At 34.3% G+C, this 17939-nt stretch overlaps 1 protein-coding gene and 1 long non-coding RNA gene across 2 annotated transcripts in view; one reads left to right on the top strand and one right to left on the bottom strand.

Moving 5' to 3' along the window:
- The window catches only part of LOC127389008 (uncharacterized), a 106727-nt gene that overhangs the window by 11730 nt on the left and 77058 nt on the right, over positions 1 to 17939 (bottom strand). The gene's annotated exons all lie outside the window — the stretch shown is intronic.
- Positions 1 to 17939, top strand: part of ITFG1 (integrin alpha FG-GAP repeat containing 1) — a 68331-nt gene that overhangs the window by 12828 nt on the left and 37564 nt on the right. Inside the window, exons 7-8 of the mRNA XM_051629058.1 lie at positions 6707 to 6774; positions 8246 to 8330. Of these exons, the coding sequence (XP_051485018.1) occupies positions 6707 to 6774; positions 8246 to 8330 (153 nt within the window). The remainder of the gene's footprint in view (positions 1 to 6706; positions 6775 to 8245; positions 8331 to 17939) is intronic.

Raw genomic sequence — 17939 nt, 5'->3', positions numbered from 1 at the left:
GCTCCAGGGAGGAGTGTCTAGTTCACAGAATGGCTGAGATAGGAAGGAATTTCTGGATATGTTCTAGTCAACTTACCTACCACCAGTGCACTGTTTGTACATGCACTGATATAAATTGATTGATAAGGAAAAAACATGGTGACCCTGGTTAGAATAGGGCTACTGGGTGGCTAGTAGTACACAGTCACACTTGTCACTAGTTCTTTTTAACAGCTATCTTAAGAAAATAATCTTGAAGCTAATAATAATAAGCTTGTCTGAACAGATTAACTTCAGGTGTATTTTATGAAGCACAACAGTTCAGGTCAGTGTTTCTAAAGCAGGCTCCTTGAGTAAGAGGCCTGTCTTTATAAATCTCATATCCTCCAACTTTAAGATTTACATCACATGATTTAAGAAAGTAAGTCTTGCACAGGATTTAGCTCTTTTGACTTACAGTGAAGGAGGTAAAAAGTAGTTCTCTTTGCATTAACCCACTGAAATCAAAGTAGATGTGAACATGGTCTTTCTCAGAAACGCATTCAGATGTGTTAGTCAAGAGATGGAGATGATACTGTTCAACTGAAAAAGCAGTATTTCCAATATGGTCACTGTGCTGAAGATTTTACAATTTAAATACGTGAACTGAACTGTGGTCAAAGGACCTGATAAGGACCACCCAGAAATGATGTAGATTTGGGTACCACCACAGAGCATCTATTTAAAGCTAGACAATAGACAAACATATTTTGTTTATGCCACTGTTGATTTGCATCACAGAATTTTCAGATAAATACTTCAGACCAAGCTGAAGTTTAACAATAGAGTGATAGAATTAACTACAACAGTTTAGCAACAGTCAGTAGTTGAAAACTGATGAGGCTGTCTTAACATAAGCTCTCATAGGTGTATTGAGAGTGCTTTACCTAAAGTTGAGATTTTTATGTTAGCAATTATTTTTCTGCATGTCTTCTTTTTCAAATTAGTTAACTTTGTTTCTAATGAAAACATCTTAAAATGTCAGTAGTTCATTTAACTCTAATGACTCTAAGCCAAAATTTTAATACTTAATGACTGGGGAAAAAAAGGGTTATTTAATAAAAAATAAATTTATATGCACTTATCTTCTATCAAGAAATCTGGCCGTGGCCCTGCCAGTATTTTTTAAATGTTCAAATGTATCAAACAAACTGCTTTGGACTCTGAATGATAGTGTAACTTCAGACTGTACATCTGTCAGTTTATCCTTGAATGCTATGAAATATAGCTAATGTATTAAATACTATGTGCCTGATTTGGCTATGTGATTCCAAAGTCTGGAAATACTGCTTTTGCAGCATGTCATGTGTTGAACATGGTGTGTGTAATTGCAGATATTTCTGGAACTGTTTATATAAAATGAAGGAAAAACCATGAATTTGATTTTGGGAAAACTAAAGCAAAAAAATCATTTTTGAGAAACAGCTTGCTGTAAGATAATTGCTAGTCTCTTTACTGATGGTAATTTTCTCATGTAGTTTTGCTTTGGAAATCTAGAAACCTAATGTACTACAACATTTATAATATGCTTTCTTTTGGATTCTCACTTCATAGTTTAAATGCATGAATGTAGATAGGTTTTTTTTCTTGAAAACCAATCATTAGAATCGCAGGTGATTTTTCCGTTGTAATAATTTAAAGTTTGATGCTGAAGACATTGTAATGTTTGAAGCTGATTACATTTTTGCTGAATTTCCTCTTAATGGAAGCTGGTAGCCTCTGTGCATATATTATTATAATCAAAGTTTATTCTATGCAATAGACCTGCATTTATTCTCTATTAAAATAACCAGGCTCATCATGTTTGCAAACAAATTATTTGGCCTTTTAAAACTTACCCTGAGTGGCATTTTAAAACTCCGTGTGTGTGTTTGTACAGGTATTTGAAGTCAAATCATTCTCTCTGGTTCCCCCTTATGTTTTTTTTCCAAAACAAATATGCAGTCATGCCATGTCTTGTTTCAGTCCATAAACAGGTCATTTTTTAATTTCTCCGCTGTTTTAAGCTCTGATAACAGAGTTTACGTGGAGGCAAAAAATGTATCATATAAGCTACACAGGATATATTTTGTAGGACCTCCATCTCTAAGGTTATGATTGGTTTTTGTTACTTTTATTTTTAGTTTTTACATATTTGTTTCTCTAACTTTTCCTCCACTTGTTCCTGCACAGTGTTCAATACCACAGGAGGTTCATTCTCGTAAGACAAAGCCAGAGTTGCTCAGATTAACTGCATCTCCTCCTGCTGCTGAGAGCATCTACTTTTGCTAATGCCACTTTTCTTACTCATAGCTTACATCACAAAGTGACTTAAAGAATGAGAAGACATCTTTAGAGAAAAGAGCTTTCTAATTTTCTAAAAGAACCTATTGCCTGTACTATCTGCTTAGCAATTTAAATCTTAAAATTTAATTATTAAGTGTCTCAAAACTTATATCTTTTGAAATTTGTATTATATACTGACATACACACTGGAGAATACTAATATTTTTTTAATGGGAATCAATAACTTAATATAGGTGAGGAGTAAATTGATTCTGCCCCAAACAGCATTTGGTTGAGAAAGCATGAATATGAAAATGGGTTCTGAAAGAAAGCACTCTTAATAATCAGCAGTCATCTCCCATTGCTTGAAACAATATTGTTGCCTTTATTCTGAAAATAAATAGATTTTTCTGTCTGAAAACTCATGTTTGAAGTGCTAAAAACCAGATAAATAGTCCCATATGCTTTGCATATTCAGAAGCATAACTATTTGTCATAAATCTAAGTTAAAAGTTTTCCATTTAAGTAATGTTTTTAAATTAATATGTATTACTCTTTTCTGTAGTAATTTTTAATAACAAAAAGGATTTTAGTGCTTAATTATGTTATTTATAATTGTTTAACATGTGCTTTACTAAAGAGTTCCAGTAAACACTAAATTTTGAAAGACTCATTTGAAAAGCAGAATAACTTCACAACCTCTCTTATTATAAGCCCATTTCTTAACAAACACAAATGAGCTTGTTTGGAACATATGAAGTCCTTTTGTTTGCTTAAATTTTTCAGAGGAGGAAGTTACTGGAAGGAGGTTGTTCCTTAGCTTACTGTTTTGTGTGACTAGCACTAAATAATTCATGACAAGTTAATTGCAAACTCATGAGCATTGGTACTTGTACTTGTATCTATATTGTAAAAGCTAAATTGTTACAGCTAGGCAGTAGATGTATTCCATTTTCTCTAGTATAGTACTAATGTCAACTTGACAAACTAATCTGAATACCAAATGATCAAGTGTTTCTCTACCTAAATTAAAAACTTAGAAACAGAAGTACAAAACTTGTCAAGTTAGACTCAATCTAAGTGGTTTTGTATAAAATTAGGATTTTCTCATATTAAAAGTGTTGTGTAACTAAAGTTGTATAAATGCAACTAAAATAAAATTGTAAATAACATTTTACATTTTGTTTTTAAATATTTCTTTTTTTTCCTGTTGGTGGGTCAATCTGTAATGTTAATACAGGAAAAACTAATGTAAATAGAGGGAAGCCATCTTTTACTTGTCACTTACATTAAATGCTTTATGGCATTTAATGATTCTAATGCAGTTCTCACCTTACCCATTTTGTCAACCCACTGCAAGACACAGAGATATTTAGACATTATTTACATATGCCAATACATGCAGGTGGGGATGTGCATATCCTCAAATAACTCGTAGTTAAAGAATATGTACAAACACACCTGTTTTTCCATAGAAATGGTAATTTTTTAGGAATGGTTGGAGTGTACATGCCTGTGTTCTCAGTGGGTAATACCATGTGCATTTTGATAGTGTTTAAAAACAGGGAGGATTTTTAAAAATTATTTATTATTATTATTAACTCATTCTTACCTTAAACTTCTGAAGTAAATGTGAAATCAAGCTATAACTTAAGAATGTTGCTCATGCATTGGTGGCTTCTGAAGACAACCATAGATGCTGAGTGTTTTAATTCTGAAATAGAGCCCTCTGACATTAACAGAAAGGTCAAATCAGTCATTAGTGAAATGAAAGCTCCATCTATAAATAGTACTGGGTTTTGTAACACTCAGAAGTGAAGGAAAAGAACAAGGATGATCAGAATTGAACTTGGAGCAGGTTCTGTACAGTTAAGTTTTAGTGCAATTTCCTGGTAGTCCTAATAAGAAAAAGCAATTTTTGGAAATAGGGTTTGTAATACTAGCTGCTTTATTGAGTAAGATTGCCTGCAGTTTTCCAGTCAGGCTGAAGTCTTCTAAGCTCTCTACCTGCCTCCTTGCTGAACTTCCATCCTGAAGCTACAGCACTTAGCCACTTTCACAGACTGCAGTCATGGTGAAGCTGGTTTGATGTTTGAAAACTTGGGCAACTGTTTTCATAGTGACCTAGCAGTTGCTTTTGAAACATCCTTCCTGAAAGATAGCAAGGTCTCTTTGCTTTTGCTGTTTTAATTAAAAGAGCCATTCAAATTTAGCCACTTTGAAACAGGTTTTAGAAATATGAACTAGGTTTTTTTTGTTGTTGTTTTCCTTAATTGCTCTTACTGCCTTTCTAAAACAGCCATCAGTAGTGAACATAACATAGGCAGGGATTATGGAAACCTTCCCTTCCTTTGTGGTTGTGAACTAGTGCCAGTGTTTGGATCCATAACTGCAAGCAGGGGGCACAAGGCAGAGATGACATTCTTGATCAACATGGAAAATTACTTGTAAATATTAAGCATCTGATTTTATTTCAGTGCAAGAGGGTTTAATCACAAAAACGTTATGACCATTTGAGACACGTAACTTATGAGGCTTAAGGATAAAAAGGAGGACAATTGGCAATAACATACCAGCTGAGTTGGTTCATCTGGCTCTAGAAGTAGAGGTGGTGTTGCTGTACCTGGATGAAGTTGTCGTATGGAAAATCACAGCTTGTTGCTTGAACTGAAGGGCAACATGGCACTCGCTCCTCTACACTATTTCTGGAAGATTATCTGCTACCTCTGCCTGCCTTTGCACTTTACCAGTGCAGTGTAATATTACAGTGGCCTTGGAGCCAATTTGGTGTGTTGGTTCCATTTGTTGTACCTAAAGTTATACGCCTCAAGTTAGCAATAGAGGAGACAGAGGAGTACATCAAGAGGAAAAACGGGCAAAAGTAACTTCCTAGCTCTCAAGAAAAGCTATTTTGGGAAAAGGAGAGAGTTCAGTGCTAAACAGGCATGTTGCTTAATTTAATCATCTACTGCAGGAGGCCATATTCAGCACTGATCTTTGCAAACCACTTACATGTATAGTAGATTGCCTCCTCCAAAAACAGCTCTATTTTCCTGCTCTCAAAATGTGGAAGAAATGTGCACATTAAAATAACTGGTTTGTACAGCAGCTGAACAAAGGCTTTAAATCTGTAAGCACCTCCACATTTTTAACATAGTAAACACTTCAGATGTTTTAAGTTACTGTCTTTCTATTAGCTCTTTGCAGTTTGACTTGCATTTAGTATCCTGATTTATTCCTCCTACACTGCAGATAGCTAAATGTATTCATTGGTTTTATTAAGTTGTGTGACATCCCGGGCACTGTGGTTCTCTCATCCCTTTTTTCTCTCACAGGTTTAGTGTTTATTTTAAAGCTACTTTTGATTCTGGCCCTAACATGTGGGATTTGATATGCCTGTTCTTCTTCACCTTCCTATATGATTTAAATTCCCTGTGCAGTCATATTTCTGAATATTTTATATACTTATTATGAAATCAGATTAAATGAGGAGGGCGAAAAAACAACTAATATAATGTGCTTCAGACTAAGAGTGGAAAAAAATTGAAATTGAATTTTCAATTGAAATGGAAAAATCTCCATTGCAAATCTCTTTTTTTTTTTTTTTTTAACATGCTTTTACAAAATAGGTGTGTATGTGTAAAGCAGCAATCACACATACACCGTTACAAGTAATTCACTAATATGGAGTGAGTTCCTAATGGCTGTGTCTCAAAATTAGGGTTAGTATACTTGGCAGTTTACTTTGCTGTCAACTGCCCAGTCTTGCTGAGTGCCTGATTGTCTGTGGCCTGTTGTTACTCTGTCTGGGATGAATAATATGGAATGTCTTTTGAGTCATAAAGAGCTGTAAGTGATTTTTTAAATTTTTTAATTTTTCTGCCTACAAGGTAACCATTGTGTTCTAATTCAAATAGTGATATTTTAAATTCCAGGAGGAAAGGAGGACCAAAAAAAAAGAAAACAAGTGCTTAAATCTAAAAGTAGTTTTTCTAAAATCTTGACTCTGTAACACTGGACTTCATAATTTTAAAATTTTTTTTATCACCCCCCCTTCCTTTTTTTTTTTTTTTTTAGCCTCATTTATAAAGCTTTTTCTTCCCATTATCCTAATTTGGGTGCTCTCCTAAATGGCAATGAATAAGGTTCCCTTTATGTTGGCATTGTCAGACAAACCTCGTAAGCACTCTTTTGCACTGTTTTGATGTTAAAGAGAATTTTCATGTAAAGGATCCCTGAAAAATTTCTCTATCTCCTCTTCTTCTCCTGTCAATAATATATTTGTTGCTTAATTCAACGTATCTAACATAAAAGAATGTTTTTTAGGTTTTTATTTAAAATTTTGACATTAAAATTATAACTGTATACCTTTTTCCTAGCTCTTTGTAGTCTAGTATTTTATTCCTCTTGCTTTTTCTTGCAGATTTATTCCTTACTACATCACCACATTCAAACCCAGAAAACATTCAGTTTGAGGCATGGGTAAATAAGGTAAGAGAAAACCCAATAACCATTCTGTTACAACACAGAAAAGTTGTTTGGGTTTGTTGGTTTGTTTGTTTGTTTGGAGTTACGTGATACACCGTGTTTCAGGAATGAGTGGAACTGATGTTAAGAGGCACTGGCTGCACTGTTGCATTCACACTGCAGAATGTCACTGGAGATCTTTTACTCAGTATAAGTTCCTCTGCAGATTTTTAGACATGACTGCTAAGTAATCAATCAGACTGCCTTCATGCACCTTAGCAGGACTCCTGGTGTGTCATCAGCTGTTCTAGGAGGCTACTGGCACTTAATATAGTGATTTATGAAGAAAAGGCTGACCAGGTTTTTTTATTCCTGCTGTCTCAAACTTAGGCAATGCAATTCCTTTCACTGACACACTAGAAAATGCTTTTTCACATATTTGCCTATGTGATACATGTTTTTCTGGCCAGCTGAGCACAGGGCCTAGTTGTCTTTTCTGCATGGAGATGATTGACATTGGTAATTTTTCTTTTCTTACTTGAGTCATAAATTATATAAGTAAAGGTAGAGATACATAGTCACATGTCCACATAGTAGAGATACATAGTCACGTGTCCACATAGTAGAGATACATAGTCACGTGTCCACATAGTAGAGATACATAGTCACATGTCCACATAGTAACTGTCTGCAGAGTTGCATATTCAATGGCAATCAAGTCCCTAACCTGACATTATTAAGCAATATGGATAATTATATGTAATCCAGAAAACAGGATCATTTGTCTCAATGGCTTTATGTATAGTTGTGTGCACAGCACTTCATGTGAGCTGACTGCAGTTACTCATGAAGCGAGCCTTAGGTCATCTGACTTAAAACATTTCAAATGGTTTTGTTCCAGCTGTGATCCAGTTTTACAATAAACAAGGATCCAGCACTCCTCTTTGTCTTTCTGATTAAATACTGGAATATTGTTTTCTGAAGGCCTAAGTTTTAATACTAGACAATTAAAACAAGACCTAAACCAGACCTAATGTAAAATCAGATTATTTTCTGGTTAGAAGGAAAATCTGAATCTATTTTTAACAGGTGTGCAGGTCTGTCATATAGATATATTACATGTATCTATGAAATCACATGTCAGTATGCATAAATGCACTTTAGTATTTATAATCACTTAATTATGATATAGATTATGTCACTGACATAACCCCATCTATTTCTTATAACACAACAAAATAGATTATCAATTGTATCTGAATATTATTATTACTGTTTTTCTGTAAGATTCCATGAAGGATTAGAAATGGAAAAACTCAGTCCCAATTTTCTAAGAGTGCTGTTTTGTTGTTTTTTTTTTTCCCATACCTTAGAACTCTCTTTATTATCTACTTAAGTACTCTTTTATTTATGTGTATTTTCTTTGTATCAAGAATTTAATTTTGTCACTTAGTCTGCAATTCAGTCTTTCCATCATCTTTGTCCTGTTTGCTAGGATGGGAATTTCACTAAGCCTGGAAAAAGTAAGGAAATGCCTAGTGGTGTGAAAGTTGTTGGACAATCTGTGTTTGCAGATTTTGGTGAGTTTTACTCTTCTAAACTATCCTGAGTGTTTGTTCCTCCCACATATTTTGGTTAGCTACTCTGAATCAAAGAAGAAATAAAGAAGTTTAGCTCTAACATTTGTGGGGTTTTTTTACTTTCTTTCTTAAAGGTGTTATATTTATTTGACTTGAAGTATCTGGGAATAATTATTAATAAATTAAATTCAACTTTACCTATTCCATTGCATTCTGCATCACATCTGTCTACTTTTGAGTGCCACAGTAAAGGACATGTACTGCTGCTTTGAGCATGGTACAATGCAAAACTTACTTTTATCAGACATGTATTTTTGTTTCTCACTATTTTTATTTTTTCTTTAATCTTTTTTAGAAGATACTATTAGAGTAAATATTCATAAATTCTTCACTTGTACAAACTACTAAAGCCAAAATGTAAGTGAATTAAAGTGGCTTGTATAAAGATTGATGAAACATGGTAAAATCTTAATGGTTTTAATTGTAAATTCTGGAAGGCTTTTGTACAGAAGAAGAACTTAATTTATATGTAAATCTGGTTTTGCAAGGGTTAGTGAAAACCTGTGCTTTTCTATTAGAATGTGCATGTTTGGTCAGTTGTCTCATCAATGTGTATGTAATGTTACAAACAAGAAATGTTTGGTTTGTAGTCCAAAAAACCCCCATTTTTCTGTGTACTAAAATAAGATTTTTGCAACCCAAGGGCAAGTGCTACAGGCCTAATTCTACTGCATTATTGACTATAAAAAGAACTCATTTACCGTATTTATACAACACACTTGTTAATTGTGAGACTGACCCTGTCTTAAGTCTTGTCAAATTGTAGCCTTGTTGCAGAATTTTGATTTTAAATGTTTTAAAGAAAATGGCAATTTTTTAAAATTAACTCAGACTCCATATTAGACCCAGAGTCTTGCACTGTGCTGCCACTTAAGTGAAGTATTCTTAAGGGTTCTTGGAAAACCGTTTCTTGATTTGTAACTAGAAGACACCTCTGAATTGTTAATTATCCTTAGATCTTTATCTAGCAACTGAATTTACAGCTCTATAGTAAATTAAATAAGGTAGAATCTCAACAATGTTCTAGGTTCTTCTATGAAACGTTTATCACATTTTCTAAAATCTTTGTGCAAGTTTTTGTAAAATCTTTTTATCTCCAAATGTAAACATTTGCATCTATAGTATCAGGAGGAAATAATAGAATACTGTGGTTTTGCTGATAAAGAAAATTAGAAATGTTGGGGTTTTTGTAACCATTTTCCACACTGATGTTCTGAATAATGTCTTAATAGGTACTAAATAGAAATCAGGCTTTTTTAGTCTTAATGATAGCAATGTAGAAAGCAATCTTTATGTAGGATAATTTAATCTCTATTTTAGGTAACTAACGAGCCAAAATGATAGATCATAGTTTGAGATATTTATAATAATTAATGGAATTTTAATAAACCCTGGGATATCTTTGCAAAGCTAAGTCAAACTGTTCAAACATTCAAGTTAAAATTTTGAAAATGGGAGTAAATTTAATGTGCAGTGCTACAGCAATGCAGTGCACTGTGCTTTTGGTACAGCCAAGTTTATGAAGGACACTGGCTGGCAGAGGTACTGCAGCCGCAGGGGCTGCTGCTTTGGGATTCCAGCACCAGGTGTTTGATACCCTGCTCTGCTAATTATCATCAAATTCGTAGGCAGTGCACTAGTGTGAGGCAACAGTGGAGCAGTCTTTCTAGTAAGAATTAATATAATGGGAGAAAATGCATGCAGGAACTTAAGAAATGTATGTAAATAAAGGCAGAGGGGCAGCCTATATGGCAGAGCGGATAGAGAGGCAAAGAATCAGTATCACAGATGGGAGGAGATCTTCACTTTTCAGAAGCTGACTTTTTGGAACTGGTTATTCCCAAATACCTGTAATAGTACTCAAACAGGAAATCAGAGTTACAACTTTAATCTGTTGTAACAGTGAATAGGAAATAGAGTAGTGCATCTTTTTTTTTTTCTTCATCTTCCTAGCATTGATTTAAAATAATCAAGACAGGAAATAGTTATTTTCTCATTCAACAACGTTTCAGAGAATATTGAAGTCCATATGGTACTAAAACAATGTGTATGAGGCATATAATTCTAAATTCCATGTTCTTCCTGAAATGCAGTCTGAAGGGAGTTGAATAATACCCCACGACCATAAAAAAACAACGTATCTATTGCTAAATAGTTCTGTGTAAGAGTGGCTATACAGTAGTTGGTATATGAATGAAAGGAGGATCTTAGTCTGAGTTCTGTTCATGTTCATTCCAATATTTTTTGCCCTGCACCAGTCTAACAATAGAGGCAAAGTCTCACATTATTAGAATACTGAATCAGAGTAACTACATTTACCCACTGTGCTACATCTGCATATGTTTAGAACCTTCAAAAGGCAGGCATTTCTCATACAGATTGTGCTTGTAGTGAGCTGAAGTTAAATAATATGCTTTACTAGAAATGGTTTGTTCAGATTTGAACATACCTTTTTTCAGTTTTTGCTGTTTCAAAAATGGTAAAATAATGATTGTCCTAAGTCAAAGGAAATTAAGGTATGATGATTTGCCGTTTGAAATAGTAATCTGGCTGGCTGTAATGGGGCCTGAAAGAAGTTTCATTGCACAACAAATCAAACTAGGACAATGAAAATGTTAAATGAAGTGCATTAGAAGATAGCACTACCTTCTACCAAGCAGCTTTTGCCAAGTTCTGTGATATACTGATCAGAACATACCATAGTGCTCTCACTTTGCTCTGTGCTGCAGGCACCTTCCCAGTTTGCGCTGGGATGCAGCTGCTGTGACTAGAAGCACTTCAATATACACTCACAAGCCTGCTACGTTATTTCTGTTTCACCTGCCTCTCCTTTCTTCCTCTTCTGTGACATTTTCTGTACCTCATAGTTGATGTGACAGCCTTACCATTCCCTAAAGGTCTCAAAGGATTCCATTTTCCCTGTGCTTTCACTCTCTGCCACTTCTCATTTAGTTAACACTGTGCATATTGGACTCGAGAAAAATGTCAGGTCCAGCCATGAGCCTGGGAGCTGTGCTGCCACCTTCTCATTTACACCCACCTTTCTACTTGTACACTGTTGCACTTCTACAGTCCAAGATTGTGATTTAGTGATTGCACCTACATCTTAGCAAAACATATTTTGTTCCAAAGAGTGACTTTGTCTAACAGTATTTCCTGTTTCCAAAAGTGTTATTTGAAGTCCCCTTTCCAGCCTTAAGTACCTGTCATTTGAAAAAAGGGGGGAAGCTTTGAATAAGATCCTTACTGTGAACTTAAAAAGGCAACTGATTTTGGGTAAGGTTTCCTTTCTTATAACCAAGAAGGTTGAACAGCAGCTACCCAGCAGAAGGTATTTAGATAAGTGGAGCCTGAAAAAGAAAAAAATTAGGTGACTCTTAGTCACCTGTCACATATGTTAGTGTAATCCTAGCACCAAGTGTTCCTGAACTACACATATAATAAAAATACATGTTTTTTTCCATTAAAAGTTATGCAAATGTGTGCTTGCATACATCTATATATGTGTATCCATCCATAAGGTCGCTACAGTCCTGTACATACATATGTGTTTATATGTGTGTGTATTTTAATGGAAAAATATGCTAAATAGGTGTATATATATATCTCAGTGTATTTATGATAATATGGTAGACTTTAGACTTCATGCCTAAATTGGAATCTCAAAAATATGTAGCACTCCCCTCTGTTACATGATAGCAATGATTTGAACATTAACCTGATCAAAGGACAGGGAAAAATTGACAAATCTGTATTGTCCTTTTAAAAATAAATCAGGAATGCTCTGTGATGTATTTATTACAAATGGCATTTCAATTGATTAAGGTGAGCAGAACTCAGCACTAGAGAATTCTGCACTTATTTGGCTGACACACTGCTTCAAAGAAGTAAGAGCTCTTCATTATTACTTTTTCTATTCTTCTCATGTCACTATGGTAATTGCAATGCAGTGGTTGCTATAGCAAAAATGATTAATCCTCTGTTGTTGTTATCTGTATGCTAGCAGAGGCTTTTTATAAGATCTGCTTGTACTGTCTTTAGAGGAAATCATAGATGTTGGCTAGAATCCTGATAAATAATTGCAATTAGAATGAGTTTTAATAATTGTGTCTTAAAATAATGGAAAATTTTGTATTTGTTAAATAAATTTAAGGATTTTGGTGGGATGCTCTGAAAATTAGCAGTACTTTTGTAAGGAGATTAATGTGAACCATATTTTGGACACACAAACCTGCTATGTTCTTGTTACTTCAAAGATTAATTAAATATATATCTAAAGTAGTGACCCAGAAGCAACTCTTTATACAGTCCATTAATTCATTTTTATAAGAAATTAATGTTATTAATGCTATTCAGCTATGATTACTTCAGTTGGACAGTGGAGATTGATAAATCATCCTCCATCATATCTAAGTGTGCAAAAGTTTGATTAATCAGTCATTGATTTGCTTAGTTTAGGCAAAGAAATTTGTTGTGGCCTGTGTGCAAAGAGAATAAAAACCAGCTTTTCAAAACTAGATCCTACTGATGATAATGTCCTCCTAAGTAAACATAAAGTAACTCTTACTTTCTCAAGGTAGCATTCAGCCAACTCCACCTCAGTCCTTTATCTTTTACTCACAATTTGTTTTCTTACTTGCCACTGAGTCTTTATGTGGTCTTCCCTAATTTATGAAGTCTGTGTTTACTCCCACTGTGCAAACTTGCTTAGTTTTTGACGAAAAATGGATTCGGATTGTTCAAGTTATATCAAAGTCTTTCAGGGACCTGAACCTAAATTTCTGTCACATTTAAGATCCAGTTATCCAACTAGTAATCCTTAGACAGTCTTCTCTGTTCTATTATCTTCTTTCATGTATGTTAACTACTTGTATCACATAAGGTAGAAATAATAATTTTTCTCATAGAAAATGATAGCTCACTATTGCCAGTTAATTATGTTTAAACAGATAAGAGAGTGCCTAACCTTTGGGCAAAATGCATTTTGGTGAAAGATTTTTGTTTAAAGCAGACTCTGATTATTCTGCACTGGTTTTGTGCCTGCAGCTGCATTTCAATTTGGTGGCTTTTAGTTTTGTGTATCAGCTTCATTCTAGCATCTGGATTTATTTAGGTTTTTTCTTCTCTTCAGAATGCTGTATCTTCAGAGTTACTATCTATGTATCAAAGGTAAATTTTAATGGTGCATTTCACTAAATAACCCCTTTATAAAGCAATTGTCTTTTGAGCATGGTGGTGTGAAAACATACTAGTCGGTAGTCAGTAAAAGGATTCTCTAAGAACATTAAGATGCAGGAATACAATACTTCTGTGCTTGAAACACTCTGCATATGAGGAAAACTGGTCTCACTAGGGTGAAAAAGATATTAAAATTTATGGTAATAAAGAATTCTGAGTGGCTTTAGATAAGAAAGAAGTTGGTTTAGGAACAGATGCACTTCAGTTCATTTGAAACACCAGTGCATAGAGACACACCAAGTTAATAGCCACTTGTGTTTTGAGGCCATGAAAGGGTAATTGAGTCCATTAAAGTGTATTTAGAAGCTAAGTCTGTCTTACTTGTTAATTGGTAACCAGCAATGCTGTTCAGTGCTGTTAATTTTCATATTAGTCTTATTTTTAAAATTAATATTATTTTTTACAGTTTATTTAAGAGAAAGTTCCTATATTGAGTTTAACTGTTACATGTGTCACTCCTTTCCAGTCTCTTTAAACAACAACAAAAAACAACCACACAAACAAACCCACAAAAAGAGTGTAAATTCATGTTTGTTATAAAGAGATCATTTTGCTCTACAAACTGTGCCCCATCTGACTGCCTTTGTAATTCATTTTTGCAGTCATGGTGTGGATTTGAGAATGGGACAGACATTATGTTGAAGCAGCTGTGTAAAGTCCACCTAAGAAACTTTTGACTAAAATGGCCTCAAATTCTTCTTTCAAATTAATTTTTACTCCTTTGGGGGATTATTTTTTTGTGCATCTCATCCCTACTCTTCTCCCCTATCATGTAGTCATTTAGTATACTCTTATCATTTCATCTTGTTCCTCTTGCTGTTTAAAATGTTGCATCTCCTGATCCTTGAGGCGTCTGTCCTGCTATGACATCCACAGAAATCCCACATTTCTGAACTGTTTTCCATCCCCTTACCACTAAATTGTAGCTGGACACAATTGTACCAATGCTATTATCATAAATCCAAGAGATACTTTTTTTAATACAGTTCTTGTTTTTCCTTGATTTGCACTGGGTAAATAATAAATAATATAATAAAGGTATAGTTGGGATTAAATTGTCTGATTTTGTAAGAGCAAAACAGAACATTTTGGCATGTTCTGACACCTGGGATTTCAGTTAGAACACTTGATATAGTATTTCCATTTAAAAAAGAAGACTGCACTGTGGGATCACATGCAGCCTGGAAGTCTTAGTGCAGTTTGCTGGCACTCTGTGTTGTAATGCTTTTCCTGCAGTGGAGGTGTGAATATGGATTCTTTGGAAGGATACAGACAGACATAGTCAGAATTGATTTAGTGTGAAGGGTTTCTTTAATGTCCACAGAACATTCTGCAAAAGTTCTTTGCATCTGTTTTTTGAAGTTATGATTCCCATTTTCTGAAAGCAGCTGACACTGATTCTTTTAATAATGTGTAATTATCTTAGTATTTTATGGTAATTGTCTCTGTCATGACCATCTCTTTGAACACCTGAAGGCAGAGAGCGACAAAAGAATTCTAATCATTTTATTACTTCAGAAGATAAATTTAAGATAATCGGCTTTCAAACAAACCTTTATTTTGTTTGAGTATCAAACTCAGTCACACTGATTGTAGTTGGCCTGCTGCCTCAGAAGGATACTGCTTTGAGCATTGCCTTAACAGGGATTTTTCCTCCTTATTTTATCACTATTCTTTAGAACTTTATAGGTTCATGACAAAGGAGAATGAGAACTGTGCAAAACCATGAGGGAGAGATGTGAGCAAGCTGTATCTATGGTGAAATAAAGAACATGTAATGCTTCATTAGGATGTATTGTATGAAACAAGAGATGCCTTATACATATTTGGACTTTACATCCACAGCAGAGGAAAAAAAATACTGGCTTTTATTGTACAATCTTTAAGACATTTTATTTTTTCACCGTTTTGAAGGGTACAGGGAAAACTGCACTGACAGAAGGTATTTTGAACATGTAACACTTTTTCATAACATTGTTCTTAATCTAAGAACTTTTTTCTTTCTTCCACTCAAATTTACTTTTAAAATAGACTGCAAAGATTTGAGCTTTGTTTTTCGCAAGTGTGACAAGTTCTCTCATACAGACTCTCTGTCTGAGGTGTGCCCCCAGTGATCTGGGGCTTTTGGGGTTACTCTTGTTCTGGGTTGGATTGCTAGCACTTGACAGATGTGGGCACAATGTTGGAAAGAAGGCTTTGTGTCCATGGCTTTTCTTTGAAATGTAGGGAACAGGCAGTTGTAAGTAATGATTCTCACATGATTCCTAGATGGCATAAGACCGCTAATTTTGTCTTTACATATTTTGATGTAAGTACAGATTTGCAGCTGATGAGTATGTGGGACTGTTCTTTTTCTAGCCTTTTCCACTCCCTATAAAACTTGATCTTTTTTAACCATGTAGTTCTTTAGCATCTCAATCAGGACAGAATCATGTGTTGAGAACATGCTAGCTAACTGTTGAGTTTTTATTTGTATGTTAAACATTATTGAACTTTAAAACTGACAAAGGACATTTGGAGTCCTTTGATTAGCTTCATCTAGTGCTACAAATTACATTGATACTGCAAGTAAGGATAAGCTTGAGATTTTCAGCAATTTGAACTGAGGTTGATTGAAATCCATACAGTAATACCTTTTACAGTAAAAAATGGATCTGTACATTGTAAGATGTGCATTAGAAATAAAAACTAGAGAAGAAATGAAAGATAATAGTATGATAGAGTTGAAGAATATTGAGCTTTCCTTTTGATTACTACTTTTCTGTAAAACATTATTTAACTAATTGTAGGTTTTCTTAAACTACTCTGCTACAAGATATTCTTGTTTCATTGATGTCCTATTTCGAGCCACATTCTCACTGTTGGTGCTTCACTTGATGCCTTTCAAGTTTAAAACTTGTTTTGCCTGCTCTACAGTACAGATATGTTCCTAACCCTTTCTTTTGGATGAAAGATGCTAGCAGTCATCAAGTTCTTCAGTGAGGCGGATTTATAAATATTGGAAATGTTACAAATATTCTTTGGAAAGTTAGATGCTGTAATTGTTCCAGCTTTCTTTAGCTATGTTTTTCTTGGTCATTGTGTCAGTCAGCAATACTGGGCAAAATTCTCATTCACAGTATATAAAACATACTAATTTTTAATTATGTCTAAATAAATACTGAATTTTCAAAAATAGTATTTGTTAAGCACATAAGGTAAAATATGGGCAGCTGTACTTTAATCATCCAGTATGACAGGCAAATGGCAGAAGTTATTTCTGTGTAAATCAGGTACCATATAAAAAGCAATATGAGTTATTTAATTATTTTTATGTCAATACAAAATGCATGGAAAACTATACACTTAGGGAAGGAACCACATGAAGAAGTTTTAATGAGGTGCTTTTAATTAGATTCTGCTTTCTAATACCTGCTTTTGAAGGCAGTTCTGCAACATGTTAAACACTTCTAAATCAATACTTATCTGGTCCAAGCTTATCCTTCCCTTTCCTGTATTTCAGCTTTGTCCAGTGTGTTGGTTTCTTACCTGATTCCACAGTGAGTTTTCTAGAGTTAAATCAGCTGATGGAAGCCATGTGCTTCTGAGGAGGAGGGAAGGAAATGGAATTGTTTTTAGACAGCTCAGCATCCTCCATCCCCTCACCATGTGGTTACCTTTACTTGAACCCCCATAGCCTATATAACTTCAAAATAGAAGTGTCCTACTGTAAAGCCATAGTTTTTTAGACCCGTATAAAATGAATTTTATTGAAATTCTACTTTTAAAATGCTAGCTGATTTAAGGAACTAAAAATTATGAAAGCACACGAACCTTGCTTAAAACCTAGTTTCAGACATCTGTGCTTAATACAAATGAAATCATACTAACTTATTGGACTAATACGTTTGTATCTCATTTCTATGTTATCCTGAACTTCAGCTGAGTACAGAGTGTTTAAAAAAAAAAAAAAAAAAAAAAAAGCCAAAACAAACCACCACTCCAGTATTCGTAAGGTGGATATCTCTAGCTGAAAACCTTTTGGAGAGTAGATACAGTGCTAATTTGAGATCTAGGTGAGCTTAGGAGCCATTTCTTGACAAAATTCATTTTCAACTTTTGTATTCTTAAATATACGTTACACAGAATTGAAGAAAAATTGCAACTAAAAACATAAGCCTATAATAAAAGTTACATAAATGGACTTGTAGGTTCTGGTCAGAGGAACTGAAGAAACTGTATCCTTCCAATATGGAATATGTATTGCACTGTATTCAGTTGCAGGGGCAAAGGTATGTTACTTGATGAGTATTTACCTTCTATCATTCTTTG

The sequence above is a fragment of the Apus apus genome, chromosome 11 (genome assembly GCF_020740795.1).
Source record: "Apus apus isolate bApuApu2 chromosome 11, bApuApu2.pri.cur, whole genome shotgun sequence".
Taxonomy (NCBI): Eukaryota; Metazoa; Chordata; class Aves; order Apodiformes; family Apodidae; genus Apus; species Apus apus.
The sequence above is the reverse complement of the archived record's forward strand: the minus strand, read 5'-3'. Positions and strand labels throughout refer to the sequence as shown.